This window comes from Mustela nivalis, assembly GCF_964662115.1.
Source record: "Mustela nivalis genome assembly, contig: HAP1_SCAFFOLD_609, whole genome shotgun sequence".
Classification (NCBI taxonomy): Eukaryota; Metazoa; Chordata; class Mammalia; order Carnivora; family Mustelidae; genus Mustela; species Mustela nivalis.
Window position 1 is genome coordinate 159,867 of NW_028136053.1, and position 23,028 is coordinate 182,894.

The 23,028-nt window shown below is 43.8% G+C and overlaps 1 protein-coding gene across 1 annotated transcript in view; it reads right to left on the reverse strand.

Moving 5' to 3' along the window:
• Positions 1 to 1,082: 1,082 nt before the first annotated feature.
• The window catches only part of KIZ (kizuna centrosomal protein), a 126,931-nt gene continuing 104,985 nt past the window's right edge, over positions 1,083 to 23,028 (reverse strand). The window contains exons 11-14 of the mRNA XM_082750047.1: positions 16,843 to 16,947; positions 13,881 to 13,977; positions 3,637 to 3,680; positions 1,083 to 1,232 (exon numbers count right to left, since the gene is read on the reverse strand). Coding sequence (XP_082606173.1) covers positions 1,129 to 1,232; positions 3,637 to 3,680; positions 13,881 to 13,977; positions 16,843 to 16,947 — 350 coding nt within the window. The 3' untranslated portion in view covers positions 1,083 to 1,128. The remainder of the gene's footprint in view (positions 1,233 to 3,636; positions 3,681 to 13,880; positions 13,978 to 16,842; positions 16,948 to 23,028) is intronic.

A 23,028-nucleotide genomic window follows, 5' to 3' on the forward strand; every position in this document is an offset into this window, starting at 1 on the left:
AATTGGCTTAGTTTTCTTTTTGTTATTGAGTTATAAAAATTCTTTATATACTCTGGATACAAGTCTCTTTTTAAATATATGATTTGCAAATATTTCTCCCATTCTTTTCGCCTTCCTGATAGTGCTCTTTGCAGCAAAGAGTTTTGAATTTGGTAAAGTCCAATATATCTGTTTTTCTCTGTTAAGGGCCTTTGATGTCATAACAAAGAAACCATTGCCTAATGCAAGGTCACAAAGATTCACAACTATGTTTTCTTCTATGAGTTTTATAGTTTGTCTCTTACATTTAGGTCCTTCTTCCACTTTGAGTTAATTTTGAATACAGTGTGAACTTCATTCTTTTGCAGGTGGCTATCTAGTTGTCCCAGCACACTTTGTGGAAAAGATAATTTTCTTCCCATCAAATGGATTGGTGTCTTTGTCAAGGATTAAGTGACCATAGATGTTAGTATTTATTTCTGGATTATCAATTCTAGATTATATATAAATTGATATTTCATTGATCTATATGTCTATGCCAGTCCCACACTGTCTCAATTACTAGTTTTTTTTTTTAAGATTTTATTTATTTATTTGACAGACAGAGATCACAAGTAGGCAGAGAGGCAGGCAGAGAGACAGAGAGAGAGAGAGAGAGAGAGGAGGAAACAGGCTCCCTGCTGAGCAGAGAGCTCGATCCCAGGACCCTGGGATCATGACCTCAGCTGAAAGCAGAGGCTTTAACCCACTGAGCCACCCAGGTGCCCAATTACTACAGTTTTTAAGTAAGTTTCAAAATTGGGAAGTGTGAGTACTCCAATTCTGGTGTTCTTTTTCAAGACTGTTTTAGTTATTCTTGTTCCCTTGGATTTCAATATGAATTTTTGCATCAGCTTGTCAATTTATACAAAGAAACCAACTTGAATTTTGATGGGCATTTCATTCATCACTTTGTTTTTTGATAGCACTTCAAATGAATATGCTAGTTTATGTTTATGTACAGAATTTTGCTCCAGTAGCAATGTGGTCCCAAGTTTTCCCATAAAACAATTAGAAAGCTTAGCAACACATGTTTATTTAGGATATCACATACAAACACAGGGTTTTAGTTTGTTTAATGACTTTATTTCCAACAGTTGTTACTGCTTATTAGTCATAAAAATCATCAAAATCATCAGCGGATGTGTTATGGTTTCTAGGACGTAAAGCAGCTTCAATTTCTGAGTTACTGTCATCAGACTCACCCCAGAAGGCTGGAAGAGAAAACCAGACAGTAATAGTATCTCTCCATCTAAACAGCTGGACTTCATCAGCCAAATAGTTTAATCAGACAGGACCACTGGCCTGCAAAAGACCTACTAGGGACAAGGAGGGACGGACCTGACAGATGCATCTGGAATGCGTGTCAGTACAGCACTCATTTGCACATTTCAGTGTGTTCTATGGAAAACACTGCAGAATATTTCCTTCCTTTTTGTTGTGCCCAGAACCTTGCTGCAGGATGGGTCTCTTACATTTAGGTCCTTTAAGGGGTCCTTTAAGGTCCTTGGGTCTTTTAAGGCCAGGATTACCATGGAAGCAGGGTTTGCTGGGTGTTTCGTCAGGCCTGGGACTGCCTCAGCTCAGTTGCTCCTGCCCTTTCATCTCCTCTGGTCTCCACCAGAGCAAAGGGGAGAAGGGAAGGCACAGAGGAAGAAGAGCATGAGTTGTGTGCTGAGACCAGGTTGTGCGTGCACATGGTTTACTTGGGAGGTGATCCTGGGAACCACGGGAGAGGCTAGAAGAGCAATGCAGGAAGAAAGGAAACCAATGGAGGGTGTGTTCATGAGGGGGCGGGCAGGGCACAAGGGGGCCCAGTCCTATAGGGCACCCTCTGAGAGACCAGAACTTCCCTCAAACTGTCTCAACAAAGAGTAAGGAGCTGGGGTTATTTACTGACCAATTTCCTCTTCTCATTGGGGGTTATTCTCAAGTAGGAGATCCACTCCCTGGCACTCTGGGCGGCCCTGTAGGGGCTGGGCATGCTCCCATGGCCAGACAAAGCCCTCAGGCAGATGAGCACTGCCTACGGCCACCAAAGGCCACAAGCGTGCCTATGAACTGCACTGTGATCTCCAAGTTGGCCAGTCAGGATGCGGGGAGGACACAGTCTGCTATACTGACCATCTCCATGACCACTGATATCTCTGCTGTACTCACTGCCATTCTGTGATGACTTCTTATATCCAGTCCCATTTCACCCTTTTCCAACCTTGGAAAGCCTCCACCTACTGAGCAAACAGGTGGAGACTGGCCCCAATCGCAGCATTACAGGGTGCTCAAGCTACCAGTCCCACCCAGGTTGTTGGATTCACGCCCATGCTCTTGATCACAGGCCACCCGGGAAGGGGGTCTAAGCTGATATGAGCAGAGCAAGCCCAAGCTCCACAGGAGACATGCCATAGTGCTGGCCTGCGAGGTGGGGGAGAGTCTCCCTGTGGGCTGGGGGTTCAAAGCTGAATAAGAACTCAAGGTGCTAAGGAAAAGGGAAAAACTGCATGAGCAAAGGCACAGAGGAACAAGTGTGGTATCCAGTCACACCACATTTTCCTATGCTTCTCAAAGATTGGGTTTTTTACAAATTCAAGGTCTGTGTCAACCCTACATCAGGCAAATCTATTGGCACCATTCTTCAACAGCATTTGTTCACCTTGAGTCTCTGTGTCACATTTTGGTAATTCCTTCATTATTTTAAACCTTTCTGTTATTATTATACTTCATAGAGGGACCTGTGATCAGTGATCATGACTTGCTGAAGCTCAGATGATGATTAGCATCTTTTAGCAATAAAGTGTTTAATTATTTTTAAAGTATTTTAAATTAATGCTGATTAACATTTTTATAGGCATAATGCTGTTGTACACTCAAGAAACTATAGTATAGTGTAAATACAATTTTATAGGCACTGGGAGACCAAAATTTTTATTTGGCTTTATTGAAGTGGTCTAGAACCAAATCTGCAATACCTCCAAGGTATGCCTTATATTTGGAAAAAGCTGGTTGTGACCTGACACGAAGAGGACAAGACCTTGGAAGGAACACAGCTGGAAAGTAAGGAAGGGCCAGACCACAAAGGGATAAAGTTAGAGACTCTATCCTGCACCTAGTGGAGGGCACTAGCAATTTTTAACTAGGAAAGTAAGAAGGCTCAGTGAAGTTTTAGATGCTGGTGGCCAGGTAGAAGGCATTCAGGACTTGGGGAGGGATTGGATGTGAGGAAACCAGTTAAGGAGCCCTGTCATATCATGAGCAGTGGGTACTTGTGGGGCATTAGCTGTGAGATTGGGGACAGAGGCAAAAAATATTTCACAGGTAGAATATACCAATGTTGGCAATCAGTTGGATGTGGAGGCCAGGATACCATGCAAATTCATACTTGTGAATTAGAACGCTAAGCCACTGTGGCCCAGTGGCACCCCCATATGTGGTCAGGTCCCAGCCCTGTCACTGAAGAACTGTGCCCCGAGCAGACCCTCCGATCCCCTCAGAGACTATGCCACCCTGGGGAGGGCTGCAAGAGCCCCCTGTGATCACAGGCACCCTCAAAGCCCTTACGTTCAGAAAACAGATAAAAGGTGCCCAACAACTCTCAGTAAAACACGAAATGAATTCTCTTACCTTTAGACTCTAAAGTGGTAGGTAGTTTCTTTTCATTTTCATGCCTGAAAAATAAAGAAATAGCCTAAGTCCTGAAAAAATAGTCCTATCAGACTGATATTTTTTTTTAAAGATTTTATTTATTTATTTGACAGAGAGAAATCACAAGTAGGCAGAGAGGCAGGCAGACAGAGAGAGAGGAGGAAGCAGGCTCCCTGCTGAGCAGAGAGCCCGATGCGGGACTCGATCCCAGGACCCTGAGATCATGACCTGAGCCAAAGGCAGCGGCTTAACCACTGAGCCACCCAGGCGCCCCTCAGACTGATATTTTTGCAATGAGCACATGAGCGAAGTCTGTGTGATGCACTGAAAGGCCAGGCATTTTATGCGTGCTCCCCACGTTTTGGGTTTTGTTTTGTTTTTAAGATTTTGTTTATTTGTTGGAGACAAACAGATACAGAGAGAAAGATAGAGAATGAGCAGGGGAAGCGGCAGAGGGAAAAGGAGAAGCAGTCTCTTTGCTGAGCAGGGAGCCTAATGTCGGGCTCGATCCCAGGACCCCATATTCTCCAAGTCTTAAGAGTAAGAAGAAAATGTCAGGACTATGGTGGCCAGAGGTATTTGCCATGGTGGGTGGGTCGCTGTTGCGACAGCATCATAAGGTCTCTGAGTGTGTTCCCTGCTGGTTCTTCAGAGACCAGGTCAGAATGCTCCTGTGGGCACGGCTTGTAGCATTGGACAAGGAGCCCACAGGCAGTGAGGCAGAGCACGGACTTCCTGTTGACAGCCCTCTCAAAAACAAGAACGGGCAAAGTTTTGGTACTTTGAGACAAGCTAAAAGTAAAATACTTGAGAAATATAAGTATTCTGGACACCAGTGTGTAGATTTCTAGGTATCCCATGCACAAAATGCTAATACTGAGTAATGTGCTCCTGCCAAGGTATTCACTGGCATCAGATTGATAGACTGTTTCATTAAAACAGATTCCGTCCAGGCTTTTAGATGAGTAAAATGAAGAATACACCCCCCAATGTGCACGGTCCCTGCTCAGGGTTAGAACCCCAGTTCCCCTGATATAGGAAACCTTGTAAACTCACCTTCTCCCTCCCTATGGTTAACCTATGCTTAAAAACCTGCTGTTGGCCAGAGCTGCCATAATTTATGGATTTGGTTTGTTTCTTTTTCTGTAGAATAAGCTCCACTCACGTATCATTTTTCTGGGTTCAAAATCTGCCAACACTCCCTTTAAACTTGGTGCCTGTTCCATGATCTGCCATGACCTCAGCTGCCTGCAACTATTTCCCCACGGGCCAGCTCTGTGGCCATGAAAGAAGGCCTGGCACTCACCAGCAGTCACAGAGGTGGCAGGGAAGGTGGCCGCCATCCACATGGGTCCATCTGACATGAAGTACTAGCCCCCTCCCCACCCCTAATACACACACACACACACACACACTCTAAATGCAACTACTGGGTTGGGTGTTGTCTACTGTTTACCTACTTCCCATTTCATACGGACACTGGTCCAGATGGCAGGGCAGAGGTGGATTTGACAATGCTGGTGGTACAGAGAGGCTAATTTTCCAGGTGTAGTCCAAGTAATGAGAGTTGCAGGGGAAGAGGGCAAGAGTGCCAAGGGCTGGGAGAACCTGGAGCACAGGGTAGGTGATGGGTGCCTGCAGGGCACCTCCTGGATCCTGCTTTGAAAGCTGGAGTGGACCTCACAAGCCACGATGGAGAAGGAGGATGTGGTAGGGTGTGGTAGTGGGGAGCCCCTGGAAAGAACAAGGGCACTATGGCCCCCACCACTTCTCTGTGCTCCAGAAGTATGTCCAGTGCTCATGTGCTAGCTCTACTTGGATGCTTCCAAAGTTCCTTGTAGTCAACATGCCCATCCATTACCAAATTCACAATCTCCCCAGTGTGGTTCACTTCCCCTGCTGGGCCAGGCCCTTCTATCTCAGCCAACAGCACCTGGACCCTCTGTTCCCTCCCCAACCCCTTCCACTCCTCTGCCCTCCTGCACCCAATCAGCCCTTAGGTCCTGCCAATAGGCCTCCCAGTACTTCGTGAAGTCCTTGCTCTTCCCTTTGCACTGTTGCTACCCAGCCAACTACACCAGCATCTCTGCCTACACTTTGTAACCACCCCTAGTACTTGATGCCACAAACAGTCAATTTTCCACTCAGAAGCAAGAGTGAACTACAGTCCATTTTCCACTCAGAAGCAAGAGTGAACTCGTCAAAACACAAACCTGATCACTCCACTTCCTCACTAAAGACCCTTGATGCCTTCCTGTTGTTTTTGGGCAAAAGCCCTAAATCCTGAACAGTACCTCCAAGGCTGATCCCCAGACTTGGTTGGGTCCTTCTGCTACAACCTCCCCATTGCTCCTCTCCTGCACCACTGCCACGATAGTAATCCTCATCCAAGTTGCCACTTCACAAGCATCTGTGTAACGAACACATGTGTGATCACGCCCCCTCCAGAGTATGAGCTCTGTGAGGGCACAGACCCTACCTGTTTGGCTCAGGGTAACCCAGTGCTTTGCACTTAGTGGATGCTCGGGGATTATGTATGGGATGAAAAGAGGAACCTCACTAAGAGCAGGGCCCTACTTAAAGACACCTGACCAATATGTGCTGATATGTGCTGACAAAGCATTTGATTTGCAGGTTTCTGCTTATGGGATTTCAGAATCAGGTTTAAGTTTCTTATTGGAAATGTGCAAGAAATATGTTGCAGAACTAAACATGTGTGGTTCACCTACTGAGAAAGGTGGAAAATGCCTCTAGGTGTTTCCTACTCCATCCCCACATCTTTGGGGAAATTATTTTTCCCTGGAGGAAGCCATCTCTACATGCCACAAAGTGCGTGACACCCCAAAGTTGATCTGAATTGCACAATTCTTCAGGTCAACGTTTCTTTTGGAGCTATACCTAACATGTAAAGCTCAGATGAGGCCCAGGGGCATGGTGGGAGAACATTCCCCAGAACTAGATATAGCCAATTTGTCTAGCTACTACAGCAAATTAGAGACAAAACATTTTCAGTTTGGAAAGCAGAAAAAAATGGAAGAGTTAGTCTTACAGGCCATGAGATAGGGTCACCATAGCCTGTCACACATGCTTGGAACCGGACTGCTTCATCTTCCCTGAGAGAATGCAAGTAACATTTCCGTCTTATAATGCCCAGATTAGCAGAGGTTTTGCCTTAATGAGCCAGAGAGCAAACACCTGGGGCGTTGTGGGCCATCTGGTCTTAGTCACAACTGCTCGCTTCTGTGGTTGTGGCATGACAACAGTTGTGAACAATGTGTAAACTGGTAGACACGGCTGTTACAATTCAACCTCTACAGGCAGGCACTACAATTTGAATTTCCCAGTACTTCAGGGTGTCATGCAACATTATTCTTCTTTGGATTCCTCCCAACCATTTAAAAATATAAAACCACTCTTGGCTAGCTGGCTGTACAGGACCAGGCGGTGGGCAGGCCCGGACTTTGCCTTGGGGCCACAGTGCACCAAGCCCGTTGCACGGGTGATGCGTGCCACACTTGCAGCCCATCAAAGGGCCTGCCTTTCCCCTGCAGTCTTCATGGTAACTCCTGGGATCCAAGACAGCAGACTTGACTATTTCCCATGGTTAGACTTTAGACTTTGCTTTTAAAAGCTGCAGATTTTCCCAGTAGGTTTGGCAATTTCTCCCCTTAGCTGTACAGTAAATACCATGTACCCATGAAGGGGATGTTCAATTGTTAACCTTCTGCCATATTGGCCTTATCACATAGCTTCCCTCTTTCTATCCAGCAAGCTATCTTATTTGTGATGAATTTCAGTAATTGTTTATAAATCCCCTGTCGTTGATAAATCAGATTGGGGAACTCAAGTCAAAGTCACTTTTGTGTTCATCCTTGCTAAACTTGAGACATTAAGGTTGGCCAGGGTCTTAATAGGTTACAGTCTGAGAGCAGCACCTGGCACTACGTATGCAATCATGGCAACACACAGAGTACTAAAGAAATTATGGGTGCCGACTGTCCATTTTATAGCAGTACAAGGCTAATGTAGCTAGAAATAGTTACTTAATCAGATTAACACAGTCAATATCAACACAGTTAGATGGCAAGGTCTATTGTAAACATGAAGTTTTGCTTTGTGGAACCAGCAAGTACAGTAAAAATGAGCTATGGAAAGCCTATGAGTTTCTAGGAAATCTATTATTAAATTATAGCAGGGCATTTATGGTTTGATTATCAATCCAGCACTTTCACTGTCTAGGTGGTGGGGCCCGGGAGGCTGAGCGGGATGTGTCTCAAGACACACAGTGCTAGCAGATGGAGGGGACGAGGTGGGGCAGAGCTCCTCCTGGCTCACAGATACTTCCCAAAGGCATGCATTGCAAAGACCTTTCCCCACAGGAACCGGTGAAAAATTGTCACACAGTAGGGTGAGGAGAACCTACGTTGGTACTGGTCCCTATCCCAGTGTTGGACTGCTGATGGGATACAGTGCCAGCTCTGGGGCCAGAGAGCCTCTGGCCACCCCCCCATCCCCAGCCCCCATGCCCAACTCTGCTCCCTGTGTGGCCCTGGGTAAGTTCCCTACCTCTCTGAGCATCTGTTTTCTGTCCGCAAAATGGGGGTAGTAAGGTCTTCCTTGCAGTGTCCTGGTCAGCTTTGAGACAATCACGCTCAACAGCCTGGGAGCAGTAGGTCTCAGGGGGTGGCCCTGCCACACATTTACAGCTTTTGGGTGAACATGTGCTTGGTTTAGTGATGTGCAGTCATGGGGTCTAAGTGGAGGTGACAGGTCCTCTGGCACAGTGGCTAAGGAAAGGGAAAGTCTGGGGACAGACTGAAAGGCAACAGGCCCAAGATGCATGAAGTCTCCTCCCTGAGGAACCTGATGGGTGGGACGGGGAAGAGACTAGGCAACTACCTCTGCTGGGCCTGGTACAAGCAGATGGGCCAAACCTCTCCTCTGCAATGGGCTGTTCATTCGTTTGCTCACTCACTCATTCACTCTCTCATAAATCCCGTACAGGTGACACTATACATCAGCTCTGTGCTAGGCCTGCGGCCACAAGCAAGACACATTTCACCTCTGCCTGGGCCTCTCATGCTTCATTGGGGAGACAGACAGCAAAATAAGAACTGTGACATCAGCCAAAAAAGGCAACTGCAGGGTGGGCCAAGAATTGACGTCAGCAGAATTAGGGGGCAACAGCCAAGCCCCTAACATGTGCCAAGAGCCCACAAGCCCTTGTCAAATTCAGGGCCAGGAGCCAGACATCCTTTCTCCAACAGACAGGATGGCAGTCAGGTAAGGATTCCAGGAAGCCACTCAAAATGTGTACACCCAGTGTGCTTCTTGGAAGCCAAATGTAGAGTGTGTGAGCAGAGTGTACACAGTCAAAGTTGACTGCAAGAGTCTCCCTTGGGAAACGTGCATGTGCACATGGCCTTTCCTCTTCCACATGCTTGTGCAGAGACCTTTGTGGAAAGCTCCCTGTGGGAAGGGTACATGATGCCGCCCAGAGGTGAGAACATCTAAGACAAATGCCCGAGTGAACAGTAGAGCTATATACAGATGTTCACACACTCAGCAAGTTCTATGGTTTTTGAGCACTGGTGGCCAACAAAATCTCCCCAGGCCCTAGTGAGGAGCTCACAGTGGGGGCAAGGTACCTGCAAATGGCTACCACCCCTATGTTACAGATGATGCTAGAACTAGCCATGGTGCCACACCAGGGGCATATTGTATGACCAGCTCCTCTGCTTAGGAAACTTTTAGAAAGTTAATAGTTAAACCTTGACAGTCTAGTGGGCATTGGCCAGGTGAAAGAGTGGGGCAGAAACATTCCAGCAAAAGAGCAAGACTAGAAGCTGGTGCATATGATGCAGCAGGTTGTATGAGGACATGACATGAGGCTGTCCAGTGGGCATAGGGCACGTGGGAACAGGCTGGGGGGCACTGCAGATGATGGGACACGTGGTACTTGAGTGGGGCCATGGGAAGAGGAATCTGGAAAACAGTCAGTCCTGGGGGATATCCCAATATTAGTAACACAATGACTTTCAACCTCATGGTCAGTATCATTGCTTTAAAGGAAAAATGTGTCCACAGCCTGTTAACAAACTACCCAAGTTACTGTGACTTTGAGGTCATGTCAGCAGAGTCTGGCAATGATACTCTTAGGATGGATCCTGCCGAGGGCAGGGTGTATGGTTGTGGGGATAATCGGGAGGGTCTCCTACTGGGAAGTGCCCTTCTGGTTCTAGGCTCTTACTTTAAGACTGAAAATAACTAGTAAGAAGATGTGATCTATAGGGGTGCCTGGGTGGCTCAGTGGGTTAAAGCCTCTGCCTTCAGCTCAGGTCATGATCCCAGAGTTCTCGGGGAGGTCTCTGCTCAGCAGGGAGCCTGCTTTCCCCCCTCTCTCTCTGCCTGCGTCTCTGCCTACTTGTGATCTCTGTCAAAAAAAAAAAAAAAAAAACAGAATTTAAAAAAAAAAGGTGTGATCTATAAACCGACTTCTAATTCTAATGATTTGACTGTTAGCTAGAATTGGTATTAAAATGTCTCAAACTGCATCTTCAGCTAGAATTTTTCTTAGAGAAGACATATACTTCTGAAAAACAGAAGGCATGAAATAATTCAGTAAGAAAAAAACCCCCACAGGTATGCCAACAAATCTTTGTAAACAGTAATTTCAAGTTTTCTTAAGAGCAGACAGAAAGCAGACACACTTTTAATTTGACAAAGTCCGAGCGCCCCCTGATGGTTAGCCAGGGGCCCTGCAGCAGATGCTTTTTTTTTTTTTTTTTTGTAAAGCTGCCTGTGGAGGGGTCAACTTGTTAACTCCTTCCCTTCAGCTAGTCAAGCAAGGGACTGGCTCTTCCATGCTCTGTGTAGAAAAAATAAAGTATGTGGGTTTGTGAGAAGAAACATGGAGGATATTTAGGCAGCTGCTTATTCAATGGCATTTAAGGAGAATGTAGATTTGTTTAGCCAGAGACGGGGAATGGGGACTTTAATAGGAGAGCCTAAAGGACTTCCAGAAAAACTGCATTTTTATTTCACTGGTACTGATTCCTTGTGATCTTTGTATTAGCCCAAGGGAAAATGGCACAGTGACCAGGCAAGAAGAGAGATCCCAGGGTCCCCACCAGAGCATCAGCTGCAACCTGGCGCCCTCCACTGGCCACGCGTGTGGCTGCAGGGTGGGCACAGAATGCCACCCACAGTGGCCCCGCCAGGGTGCTGCGCCTGGGTGACTTCTGCTACCTTTCCCCCAGGCAATTATGTTGCAAGCACACATCCTTTTCTTCCCGTAAAATGTTATCTCGATCTGGCCAGTAAACTGAAGTTATACACGACAGGCTGTTGAAATATACTCTCCATTGAATAAATGGATCCCGGAGCATGAAAACTGCTTCCTGAGGAAGGTAAAGCGAGACAATGTTTGCAGAGGAGAGGAAGCTCTGGCATGCACCCCTGAACAAAAGGGAACAAGTGGTCTTTACTCGGAGAACGGCTTCCTATTAGGACTCACTCCTTCGTACATTATGCCTTTCATCCCCACTCAACCACAAAATGATTTTGCTGAAGCAAATACAATGGTAGAAAAAGATTTACACTGAAAGAATCTTTAATAATAAACTGTTGCCGATCTGCCTACTTGCCCGTGATTTATAATACAATAAACATCGGATTCTATTACGGCTCATGCACTGAAGCTGCTGCTCTGAAAAACGGAATATGAAAGCACCCGGATCCCACCACCATCACAATGAAATGAGCATGTATAAATGTGCTAAGAGTATCTCTTTGCATCTTTTATAGCTTGTGTGTATTAATCTGTAACGCTTATTAAGAAAGTCATTGCTATGCAAAGCAGCACCCAATCCCTTTCTCAGGCTTTTCAACAGAGTGCACTGTTTAGCCAATAGGACAGACCCTCTGGACCTCATTCTGCATTCATCACAGGCAACATTTGCACAATGTATCTCTCAAAGGCGGCTGAAAAGAAGGCCTTAATACTCATGTAAACAACTGCAAACCAATTACTTAATGAATCAGGCCCACACATAATGAGGTGCAGACAAAGAGCTATAAATGCATTTTTGCACCCAAGCCGCTGCTTTAAAGTAAAATCCCTCAGCTGTAGTTTGGGCTTAACTAGCACATCATAATTATTGTCTCTAGGACATCAGAGGAAGCCATTTTTTTTTTTTTTTTAAGGTCCAGCAGGGTCTATTTTTTTTTTTTTTTTTTGAGGTTGCTCATCAGCTCACTGACAAAATAGAGCAAAGAAGAATTTTTAAAAGTGCTACAGCAGCACCGCACTGTTATGTTTATTCTCAAGTACTGGGTTTCGAGACCACTTGTAAAAGCAATAAAGCACGAGGAGTGACTGCAGTAAGTGGGATCCTTAAATGTAAGCCTCTAAGAAATTTCAGTGAATCCAGGCACAAACCACAAACCTAGAGCTCTCCAAAGCCCAGGGTGCTGTACTAACACCACCAAACCCAGCACAGCAACCACACCATGACATACAGCACACCGAACCCACACACTCAACATCCAGGCCTTTTCATCACTGGATTATTATTAAGGGTCTAGAACCAAAGATTCCTTGATTTTTCCCACCTTCTTAAAGGGGGGTGATAAGATGACTTGTAATTTATTTAGAAAAATAATTTCACGTAGGAACGATACGTCCTTGCTTCAGAATGAAGGGGGAAGAAAGTGTGAATTTACTTTAGTAACATACAGACACAAGACTTAGTTAATGTTCTTGGGGCCCAGCTGCTTTCTAAATGTATTTTAAAACTGCCTCAGGTGTGTATACCTATAAAGACAAGTTAAAGAAGAATTGAGCTTTTTTTGTGCCCTTAAGATATAATAGAAAAGAGCACTTCTAACAAACTTTTTTAAAAATTTCTTTTCAGCGTAACAGAATTCATTGTTTTTTGCACCACACCCAGTGCTCCATGCAATGCGTGCCACTTCTAACAATCTTTAAGAAATGGTAATAGGATGCCCCGAAACTACCTGTAGAACTCATTACCTTTAAAATTTCCTTTAGAATTGAATTTACAGTATAACCCAAAAAATATAACACTTTAGCACTCTTCTTGTTCCATGATTCATTTCCTCCCACTTCCTTCAAAAACAAGGACGAAAACCCAGGTATTACAGATGCTAATTTCTGAGAACTACATGAGTGATTTTCTAAAATTGAACTTGCCAGGTTTCTAAATGAACGATCTAATTTTAGAATGTCATTTCAAGATATTCTGAGTCCTAAAAATATCACATTTTTTTTTTGTTTTTACAATGTTTTTCGAAATAAAAGTGAAAGCATTTAAAAAATACTAGATTTCTGGATCAAATCATTTTATCTTATGGACACCATATATGACATTAGATATGTAAAGTTTCTGTTTTAAAATTTCATCAGGGTAAGAAGTTAATTAAAAAGTAACACAATCATCTAAAGGACATCGCATAAATGAGAACTGTTATCACAAAAGGAAATTTGTGCAGTTTTAAGCAACATGCAGCCCAAAGCCAAAACGGTAGGTATCTCCTCAGACAACTGCTTCTGTCCCCACTGATAAATTCTTTTTGACCCAATGCTACCGCATGGTCAGTATTTCATGTTGGAGACAAATCCAGCACACAACTCACCAACTCACATATTGTTGCCTGGAAAACTTACGAGAAGAGCTACATTTTCCACAGATGTGAAAGTATAAATTTTGTTCTTTATGGACAATAAGCAGGGAAGTTGCAGGAAAGGAAAGGGTAACCCAGCCCAAAGGCTTGGTGAAAAAGAGGAATATGAAAACAAATCCCAGGCAATTGCCAGTATATATGTCAGCCGCCTCAGGAAGAAGAAACAGGCCACTTTATTTCTTTTAAGGCCCGATGTTTTCTCTCTGCCCTTTTCCGACACCCTTCATTGTGTGGTCTCTAAGCAGCCCTACTGCGAGCAGCTGTAGACGCTAATTTGTGGTTCACTGAGGTGTCAATTGAGTCTTAAACCAACGAAACAACAGCTGCAAAACAATGCTTGGCTCTGGTGCAAATATTTTCAAAGGTAGACTGAAGTTTCTACTGTTATTTCAGATCAACAAAACCCCAAACCGTAACCTTCCCTTGAGTCACACAACAAAATAATATGAGTTTCATTCATTACAGAGTGACATTTCTCATCTTGTCGACGCTGTTCAGAAAGGCTTTCACGACTTTACCTTGACAAAGGACTTCCTTTGCTCGATGAAAAACTAGCCTCCGACACGATTTTGTTAGTTGTCTTTGTCTTGAATGTCCCACTGCCAATGTTCAAACCTGTGATAAGCACAAATGTGGAGATTGAGTGCCGGTCGCCACACAGCGAAGAAATGCACTGAATGGAGCAGCAGCCGCACAATAACTTTGGTGAAACAAACGTTGACGGGGCTTGATGCTGTTCAAGCCACAGAAGGCAAAGGAGCTTCTGAGGCAAGGAACACGTTGACAGCATACTGAAAGGAAGTGTGTGTGTGTGTGTGTGTGTGTGTGTGTGTGTTTGTGGTGGTGGGGGGATGTTTCTGGGACAAACTGAAACCACAAAAAAGTAAAAATCACTCAAAGAGCTCTATTTTAAATGACCAAGACACAAAAGTACACACATGGATCTCTTCCCTGGCACTAAGCACTGATAATCCACCTTGTTGTAACATGTGGACACGGGCAGTAAGAGATCACCAAAATGATGGGTGCTGGGAACCAGGTCTCAGAAATCACTGACACCCCAGGGTGACAGTTACCCCTCTGTCAAATCCTTTTTCCCATCTTGTAGAGAAGAATGAACCTCGATTGAAAGCCATCAAGGCCACTCTTTACCCAGCATGAAAAGGTTGATGGGAAGATGCACAATCTACCTCTTCCCTGAAGAGGGGGGACCAGACCGTCCCCACAGGGCAGGCCTGACCCTCTACCTCCTGGGTGCCCTTGGAGGTGTCGGCTACCAGTCTGATTCTGAACTGGTGGTCACTAGTATCATGGATGGAGAGTGCATGGGCATCGCTGGGAAACGCACCGGCCGAGCTTCTGACCTCCTACATGCTCGCCTCACAGAACCTCCATAGCCAAGTGATGTGCTTAACAAGGTGTCCACATTTGCCTGAAGAGAGTCCCCACATGCTTAAAAAGACGAGGTCTTTTCAGACATGAGAACAAAGGCACAAGGTTTAAGTGGCTTGCCTTCGTGACAGGTCCAGAGACACAGCCTAAAACATTTGACACAAAAAGTAACTGAAATCTGTACTTCTTCCATAGTTAGAGTTCAGGGTGCACACCCCTCCTACTATGTGTAACAAACTTGTGAGGTCTAACAGGGATGCATGGCTTCCATTTCCCTCTGCCCTCCCAGCCCACTTCCTGCTTTTCTTTGGAGCTCAGAGAAGTTCCTGGGATCACAGTGGGTGTGAATGTGAAAAAGTAATCATAACCAAAGGTAAAGCAAATGCTAGAAGCAGGATCTAACTACAACGAAAGCCAGGACCATGAGAAACACTTCTGTGATCCCAGTGCTAGAAAATCTGGACACTTGCAAAGCAAACAGCATCATTTTGCTGAATGTAGGGGTGCTTACGAATAGGTTAATCAATGGATATACTAGTTATTACTATATAAATAGTACCAAGCCACTTGATATACATGCTATAATTTATGTCAAATTTACTTATCCTTTGAACCTGTCCAATGAACTATAGCAAATATACTTACCACAAACAGATTTGTGGAGTCATCTTCCAAATGTGTTGTTTGCTAATGGGCTGTAATGGGCTAATGAGAGAGGCCTCACCCTCTTGAGGCCCCATTTGTAACACGAGGGGTTAGAGAAATACTTTCTAAGATCCCTCTGGACTCTAGTTCTGTGACTCAAATGTGGAGAAGGTGATGAAAAGCCCAGTTGAGGGTTCACAAGTGTTGTATCTTTCCAAAGTGCTAAAGACTTCCACCAGGATAGGGGTCCTGCTTTCTACAGCAACAGACAGCATGGTCTCATGTTTGTGGAGATGAGGTCACCACCACCAATGCTCTTCAAGGACTTTTCTCTCACAGGTGCTGTGCTGGGCATTTAACCTGCAGTGACTCACTGCATCCTCAAAACAACCAAAATAACTGAACTTTGCAGCAACTGATTCTAACACTAATATTATCTAGGAAATAGCTCCCCAAAGACAAGTGAAGTCTGAACCACTGAAGTACGTCCCTCCAAAAAAAACAGTCTGTCTCATGAGATGACTGGGAAACCCGGATGTGGATTGGGAATTACGTGATTAAAAAAAAAAATCATTATTCCGGTAGGTGAAATTAAGACATGATTGTTTATATAAAAATAAGAAAGTCATTAAAACATACTTTAATGCATTTACTTTCTCAAAGGGAGCTGAGGTGACTCATACTAAAAAAAAAAATGTGTAATAAGAGAAAAACCACTAAGAACAATAAAAATACAATAACAGAATGTATGAAAACAAAGAAAATTACAGTTCCAACAAGGGGTGCCTGGGTGGCTCAGTGGGTTAAAGCCTCTACCTTCAGCTCAGGTCATGATCCCAGGGTCCCGGGATTGAGCCCTGCATTGGGCTCTCTGATCAGCAGAGAGCCTGCTTTCCTTCCTCTGTCTCTGCCTGCCTCTCTGCATACTTGTGATCTCTCTCTCTGTCAAATCAATAAATAAAATCTTTAAAAAAAAAATCCTATGTTGAAGGAACTATATTTAAGCTTAAAATTTAGTTTTACTGTGATTTAGAGTATTTTCATTTAAAGAGCTCCAAGTCCTCCAACATTCTGGGGAGGGAAGGTGGCCCAGCATGATGTTCCCATTGATGATTAAGAAACTGGGAAATGTAGGGAAGGGAAGGAATTTGGGGTATATCCAGTGGAGTTACTATCACAACATCCCAGGCAGAATCTGAGGGTCTTTTTAGCTCTTTGTTGTCATGCTGGGAGCCAGCACATATCTAGGAGGGGGGACTTCTAAACTGTTATTCATTAAGAACTGAAAAAGTACTGGTTTAGTCTGACCTGGTGACAGTTTGTTACAGAGCAATCCCCAGAAACCTTCCAAGGATGACCGCCCTTGCCTGAACACAGCACCAGTTGCCAGCCCAGGTCCCCCGGACACTGGCTTCAGGTGCTGAGTATGCATGCCCTGCTTACCTGATAGCTGTAATACAGAAACATCTGCCTTTTGGAATCTGTCTTCAGTGTGATTTATATTATCCTGCAGGGTAGACTGCTTCAGCAACTGGTAGGCTTTTGTTTCTACAGATTTAAAAAAAAGACACAGATAAGTGGATATCCACATGCAAAAGAATGAATTTGGACCCCTGCCTTATACCACACAAAAATCAATTCAAAATGGATTACGGACTTAAACACAAGACCTAAGACTATTAAATCCCTGGAAGAAAACACAGCAGAAAACTTTCAGGACATTGGACTTGGCAATGACTTCTTGGATGATACCATGGTGAAACCGAGTTGACAAAATTAGAAATGGACAAATGGAACTCTAACAAACTTATAAACTGTTGCATGTCAAAGGAAAAAAGTGAACATAGTGAAAAGGCAGCCTACAGAATGGGAGACAATGATTGAAATAACATATCTGATTAGCGGTTAATATCCAGAATATATAAGGAACTCCAACAACTTGATACCACCCAGTGAAAAGGTGGGGAAAGAACCTGAACAGACTTTCTCCAAAGAAGACATACAAATGGCCAATAAACACAAGAAAAGATGCTCAAAATCACAATCATTAGGGAAATGGAAATGAAAAACACAATGAGATAATCACATCTGACCCATGAGGATGGCTACTATCAAAAGAACGGAAAATAACAAGCATTATCAAGGATGCAGAAAAGTTGGAGCCCTGTGCACTACTGGTGGGAGTGTTTTCGAGATGGTGCCACCATTCTGCAGTCAAATGCTCTACCACTGAGCTATACCCCCAGGTGCCACCATTCTGGAAAATACTATCGAGGTTCCCCAACAAGTTACAAATAGAACTGCAACATGATCCAGCAATCCTACTTCTGAGTATATATTCAAAAGAACTGAAAGCAGGGTCTTGAAGAGATATTGGCACACCCGTGTTGCCTGCAGCCAAGAAACAGAAGGCACCCAAATGTCCATCAAGAGATGATAAGCAAAATGCAGCATAGACATACAACTGAATATTAAGAGCCTTTAAAAAGAAGGAAATCCCAACACATGCTACAACACAGATGAACTTTGAGGGCACAATGCTAAGTAAAATAAGCAGTCTGAAAAGAACAAATACTGTATGATTCTGGACATATGACATTCTGGACACTGACTATTGAAAGTAGTCAAAATGATAGAAACAGAAAGTGGAAAGGTGGTCACTAGGGCAGGGGAGAAGGGGAAGGGGAAATCAGTGTTTGGTGGGTATAGTAGTTCAGTTCTACAAGATGACAAAGTTTCAGGCAGCTGTCGCACAACGATGTGACTGTGTTGTATACTACTGAATTGTACACTTAACTTGGTTAAGATGGTAAATTTAATGTTATGTTTTTTTTTTTATCACAATTAAAGAAAAAAGTAGAGTGACCAGACATCCCAATTTGTCCATGACCAATTCAGGTTTATGCCTATTGTCCCAGTATGACTATGAATTGAATCCCCTTCTGGAACAGTGACTTAGCTGGTCATCCAGACCAAATGTAGAGTGTTGGTAAAGTCTGGCTACTGACTGAAGAAAAAAAACCTATAAAAAACATTAGAACACTGATTGGATAGTTGATGATACTGATATATTATTATTAATTGTTTTAGTTATGGGGAAAAAAAGACATAAATACAAAATATTCTTTCTAATTTATTTATTTATTTGAGAAAGAGTGAGCGAAAGCGTGAGAGTGCGGGGTGAGGGGTGAGGGGCGGAGGGAGAAGCAGACTCCTCACTGACCAGGAAGCCTGCTACGGGGCTCAATCCTGGGACTGTGGGATCATGACATGATCCAAAGGCAGACACTTAACCAACTGAACTACCCAGGCACGCCAATACAGAATATGCTACTACCCAGAGAGAAGTTTCTTAAATTCTTCCTATGATGTTAACACTGTTCAAATACATGCAAATTATTTTTTGAACTGTCACATTTTAGAAATTCTGAAAACAAACAAAAAACAACTTAGTTGAACACAGGTTTCAAGATTCGAAGACCTGTTGTAGGAGTTTATCTGAAGTGGCCAAATTCCAGTCATTATTTGGAATGAAGCTGTAGTTAAGGCTCCACATCCTAGTAAAATGGTTTCTCTCTTCCCTGGGCCTTGCAGAAGTCACTAGAGGAACAAATTCAAGAGTCCAGCCCTGACTGCCTCGGTCTCCCAGGCCCTCTGCAGGCACTCCTGGCTCTAGAGGGCAACAAGGGCCGGGGAAAGGCTGGGTGAGGGCAGGAGGGCCAGGAAGACCAGCGGCCACAGGGTGTGTGAAGAGGCCAGCAGCTGAGAAAATCGAACCAAGACTTACTGTAGGGATGGAGCAAAGTCAGATGCCCCAGAGGGATCAGCAGCAGCCGGGACCTGGCCCAGGTCCACAGGACAGGAGGCCCTGAAGGGCTTCTAATCATGCCTGCTGCAAGTTACCTACCGTGGGAAGACTGTTGGGAACAACGACAAATAAAAGCTACGTAAAGAACGGGAGTGACATAACCTTTCCTGTCACCTCAGGTCAGACCAGGTATCAGGTCTCCAGGATACCTGAATGAAACCTATCGCACAGACATAACAAAAAAGGATCCATGGCTGTATCTTCAATACGGCCACAAAAATAAAAGGATTCCTGCTGTCAGCACCAGGGGCTTGCATTCCTGCGTTTGCTGGCTCCATTTAAGAACTTAACCATGAGCCCCTTATTACTGGATTAAAGCTACTGTCACACTGAAGAGTAAGAATATAACTTCTCTTGCCCTACTGAGAATCAATCAAGATAAAAATAAGTATTGAAAATGAGCATCATATTTTGGAATGCTAAATGATATATAATTAAAATATGTACAGATCAAAGACTCTTAACTCTGAAAATAATAACTTCTAAGGCAACATTTTTAAACACTGCTGGATTGTGAAATCAGTTTGGTGCACTGGAACCAGATTTGTGCAAAATTTAATACATAAAACACCAGATACAGTGCCTGCAGAATGTGTGTGTGTGTGCGTGCGCGCGTGCTGGCCTGGGACAGAAAGTGTTTCTTGCTGTTGATTAGTCTCATTGTCCTAGGATAGCTTCAATAGGATGGCATCATAATACTCTCCAATTAATCCTAATGTCCATATTATTTCAGAGTTGTAAGGTTATTTGGAGAGAGGTGAGATATTAATAAAATCAAAGACAAAGCCTCTGGATTCTAAGTAGGTAAAACATCACTGTAAAGGAGGGGAAAATGTACTGTTTTGTTTTTATTTTATAAAAACTTTCTAGCATTTAGGATCTAAGTCCAGAGCATAATGACCCTATGCTATTTCTGCATTCATTTACACTTAATTGGTCAAGGAAGAGATAAGCAAAGACAGACATTTAACAACAAGAAAACACAAAGGCTCCTGCGAGCTGGAGGCAGGGATTGGGGTTCCTCTCCTTTATTATCTTAAGGTAAATCATTTCACTCCAGTGAGCTGGCTCTCCTCCTGCTTCTCAGAGACCAGGAAGACATATGCCTTTTATTTTCAGGAGAGGTTTTTTGTGAAAAATGGCAAGCTAGTAGTTGAAAGTAATTTCAGATTTGGGGGGATTAAATGTTCCATCCAAATATTAAACAGTACTGATATTGTTACTGGTCTAAGTCTAGCAAGGGAGAAATGTGAAGTGAGTTCACTCTTAGCATTTAACTATTCTGGAAAGATCAGCCATTTCCATGTTCTACCTAGTTTCTGTCCTGGTTTTCTTTCCTTCTTTTTTAAAATTGAGGTATAACTGAAATACAACATCATATTAGTTTCAAGTATACCACATAATGATTTCAGCATTTGCATGCACTGTGAAATGATCACCACAGTAAGTGTAATTATCATCCATCACCTTAATAGTTACATATTTTTTTTCTTGTGATGAGGACTTTTAAGATTTACCCTTCCTTCCTTCTTAAGGGACGTGGGCTCTGTAACTGGGCTGTAGCCTTTCCCTTCAAGGCCGCTCCAAGTCTGCTTTGAGAGAGAGCTCATGTCTCCTGTTCCATTCAACCAGAGCCCAACCTCCTTCCCAACCATGGATCCTCACTGGTATTTGATCCTTAAACCTTCTATGGGCCTTCTCTAGTAAGTCCCTGAAGCCCACCCGGATACATTTTATCTGCAGCTGCCCTGACCTGAATGATAGAGGGTTTTGGCAAAATCAAGCTGAGGACTGCTGGGCACATCACCTGCCCCATCCCCATGCATGATTCCTTCAATGGTTTAATGGCAAAGTGAAGCTTAAAAAGTAAAACGATTAAATGCATTCCCTTGGAGGAATAAACACTAATGGAGAAAGGACCAGAGACACCAAAACAGCTAGAGGAGTTGGAACAGACTGTGCTTTTGGGCATCAGGAGGTCTGTGTTGGGGATCAGGTGCTCAGAGCTGGGTGTCACTCTCCCATGGAATGTCTACACCCTTATTTTAGCCAGTAGAGCTGCAATAAACAACATATGAAGGACTGGGAGCTCACCCAAAAATGGTTTGGTGAAAAAAAAATAATCAGGAGAGGCTAAAGGCTGCATAGCCTGGGTTGAAATAGGGGAAGAAGGGTTCAAGTACACAGATACTGCAAACAGACAGGACAAGGCAGGACTGTAAATGTAGATGCTTTCTAGAGCCAAACAGGTACCACACATAAGGGACTCTGGCATGGTGGGAGTGGTGGGAAGGGGAGCCCTACAGCAGGCTGGAGAGCTCATGTCACATCCAGAGAGGACAGCTGTTATCTGGAGACAGTCAATTGCTGCCAGGTGTGAAAGAGGGACAGACTTCTTGCCAGAATTCTATCTTTTTAAAAAAAATAAAACCCTGCACAGGCCAAACAGAACATACCTGTAACCTTAGAACTTGAAGGTAGTGAGCAAGTTTTTCTGTGTTCACAAGAACCCTTAGAGAAAAAGTCCAGTCAAGGGATATAAGTTCGAGGTCAGGAAAAGCTTCCTCAGTTGAAAGTTGATTATGGGGGTGGGGGGTGGCGCTGCAAGAGCTGTGTGATTTTTAAATAGCCATCTGTATCAAAGGGACCAGGCTGCACAGTCTTTGGAGGAAAGGGTGCAGTTTTTGCTAGGGGTCTCCAATAATTCAGATATACTCCTGGAATGGCTTAGAAGACTAGGATGTCAGCTTTATAAAGCAAAAAGGCAAAGCCACAGGCATGAGGTTTATGGCAACTCAGGCCCAGGCTTTTCTAAAAGGAAGGAAGGAAGGATCAGTAAAGAATCAGGCTGTTAAAAGTTGCACTGTGTTGCCCTGAAAATTCATAGTTATTTAATGATTGAACAAATCTAAAGGTTCAAGTTAGTATGTTTAAGCAAGGTAGGGGCAAAGCTAATATGGTTCCTAGGGAAAAGACTTCAGGGGTGCCTGAATGGCTCAGACGGTTGAATGTCTGCTTTCTGCTCAGGTCGTGGTCTCAAGGTCCTTAGATGGAGCCCTGCATCAGGCTCTCTGCTCAGCAGGGAGTCTGCTTCTCCCTCTCCTTTTGCCCCTTTCCCCTGTTCATGTGCTCTTTCTCTTTCAGATAGATGGGTAAAATTAAAAAAAAAAAAAAAAAAAAAAAGACTTGAGTTTTCTCAACTGCATATTAATTGCAGTCTGCAAACTGGAGGCCTAGGTGGCCCCTTAAGGTTTCACTTTCCAGCCTGTGTCTTAGAACTCCAGAGAAATGCTTCCTCCTATTAGTATTGTCAGACCCTCAGAAAATTATTGAGTAGTGCAAATAATTCGGTAAAACAAATATTTCTAAAGAATACAACTCTTTTTGATGAGAATGTTCTGGTGTACACACAAATACACATGCGTGCTCAAGCATTCCGTTCTGGATCTCTCAGTTAAATGTCCATTACATACTTAAATCTACGTCAAGATTTCATTTAAAAAGTAGAAAACAGTGGAGTTTAAAACATAAAGTAAGACAAGGGGGTTAAAAATCTATCCCTGGCTACTAAGTCCCTACCAATGACACAACAATAAATACATCTTTCCCTACTTTGTTACATAAGCTGGCTGAACCCAGTCATCTGTCTTCCTACAAAGTGGGTGAGGGATCACTGAGATTGTGTTTTTCTTTTTGATATACACTTTGTGTCTAGAAAATGGAACAGCCAGGGAAAGAAAGAGGAAACATGCTGAATAAAG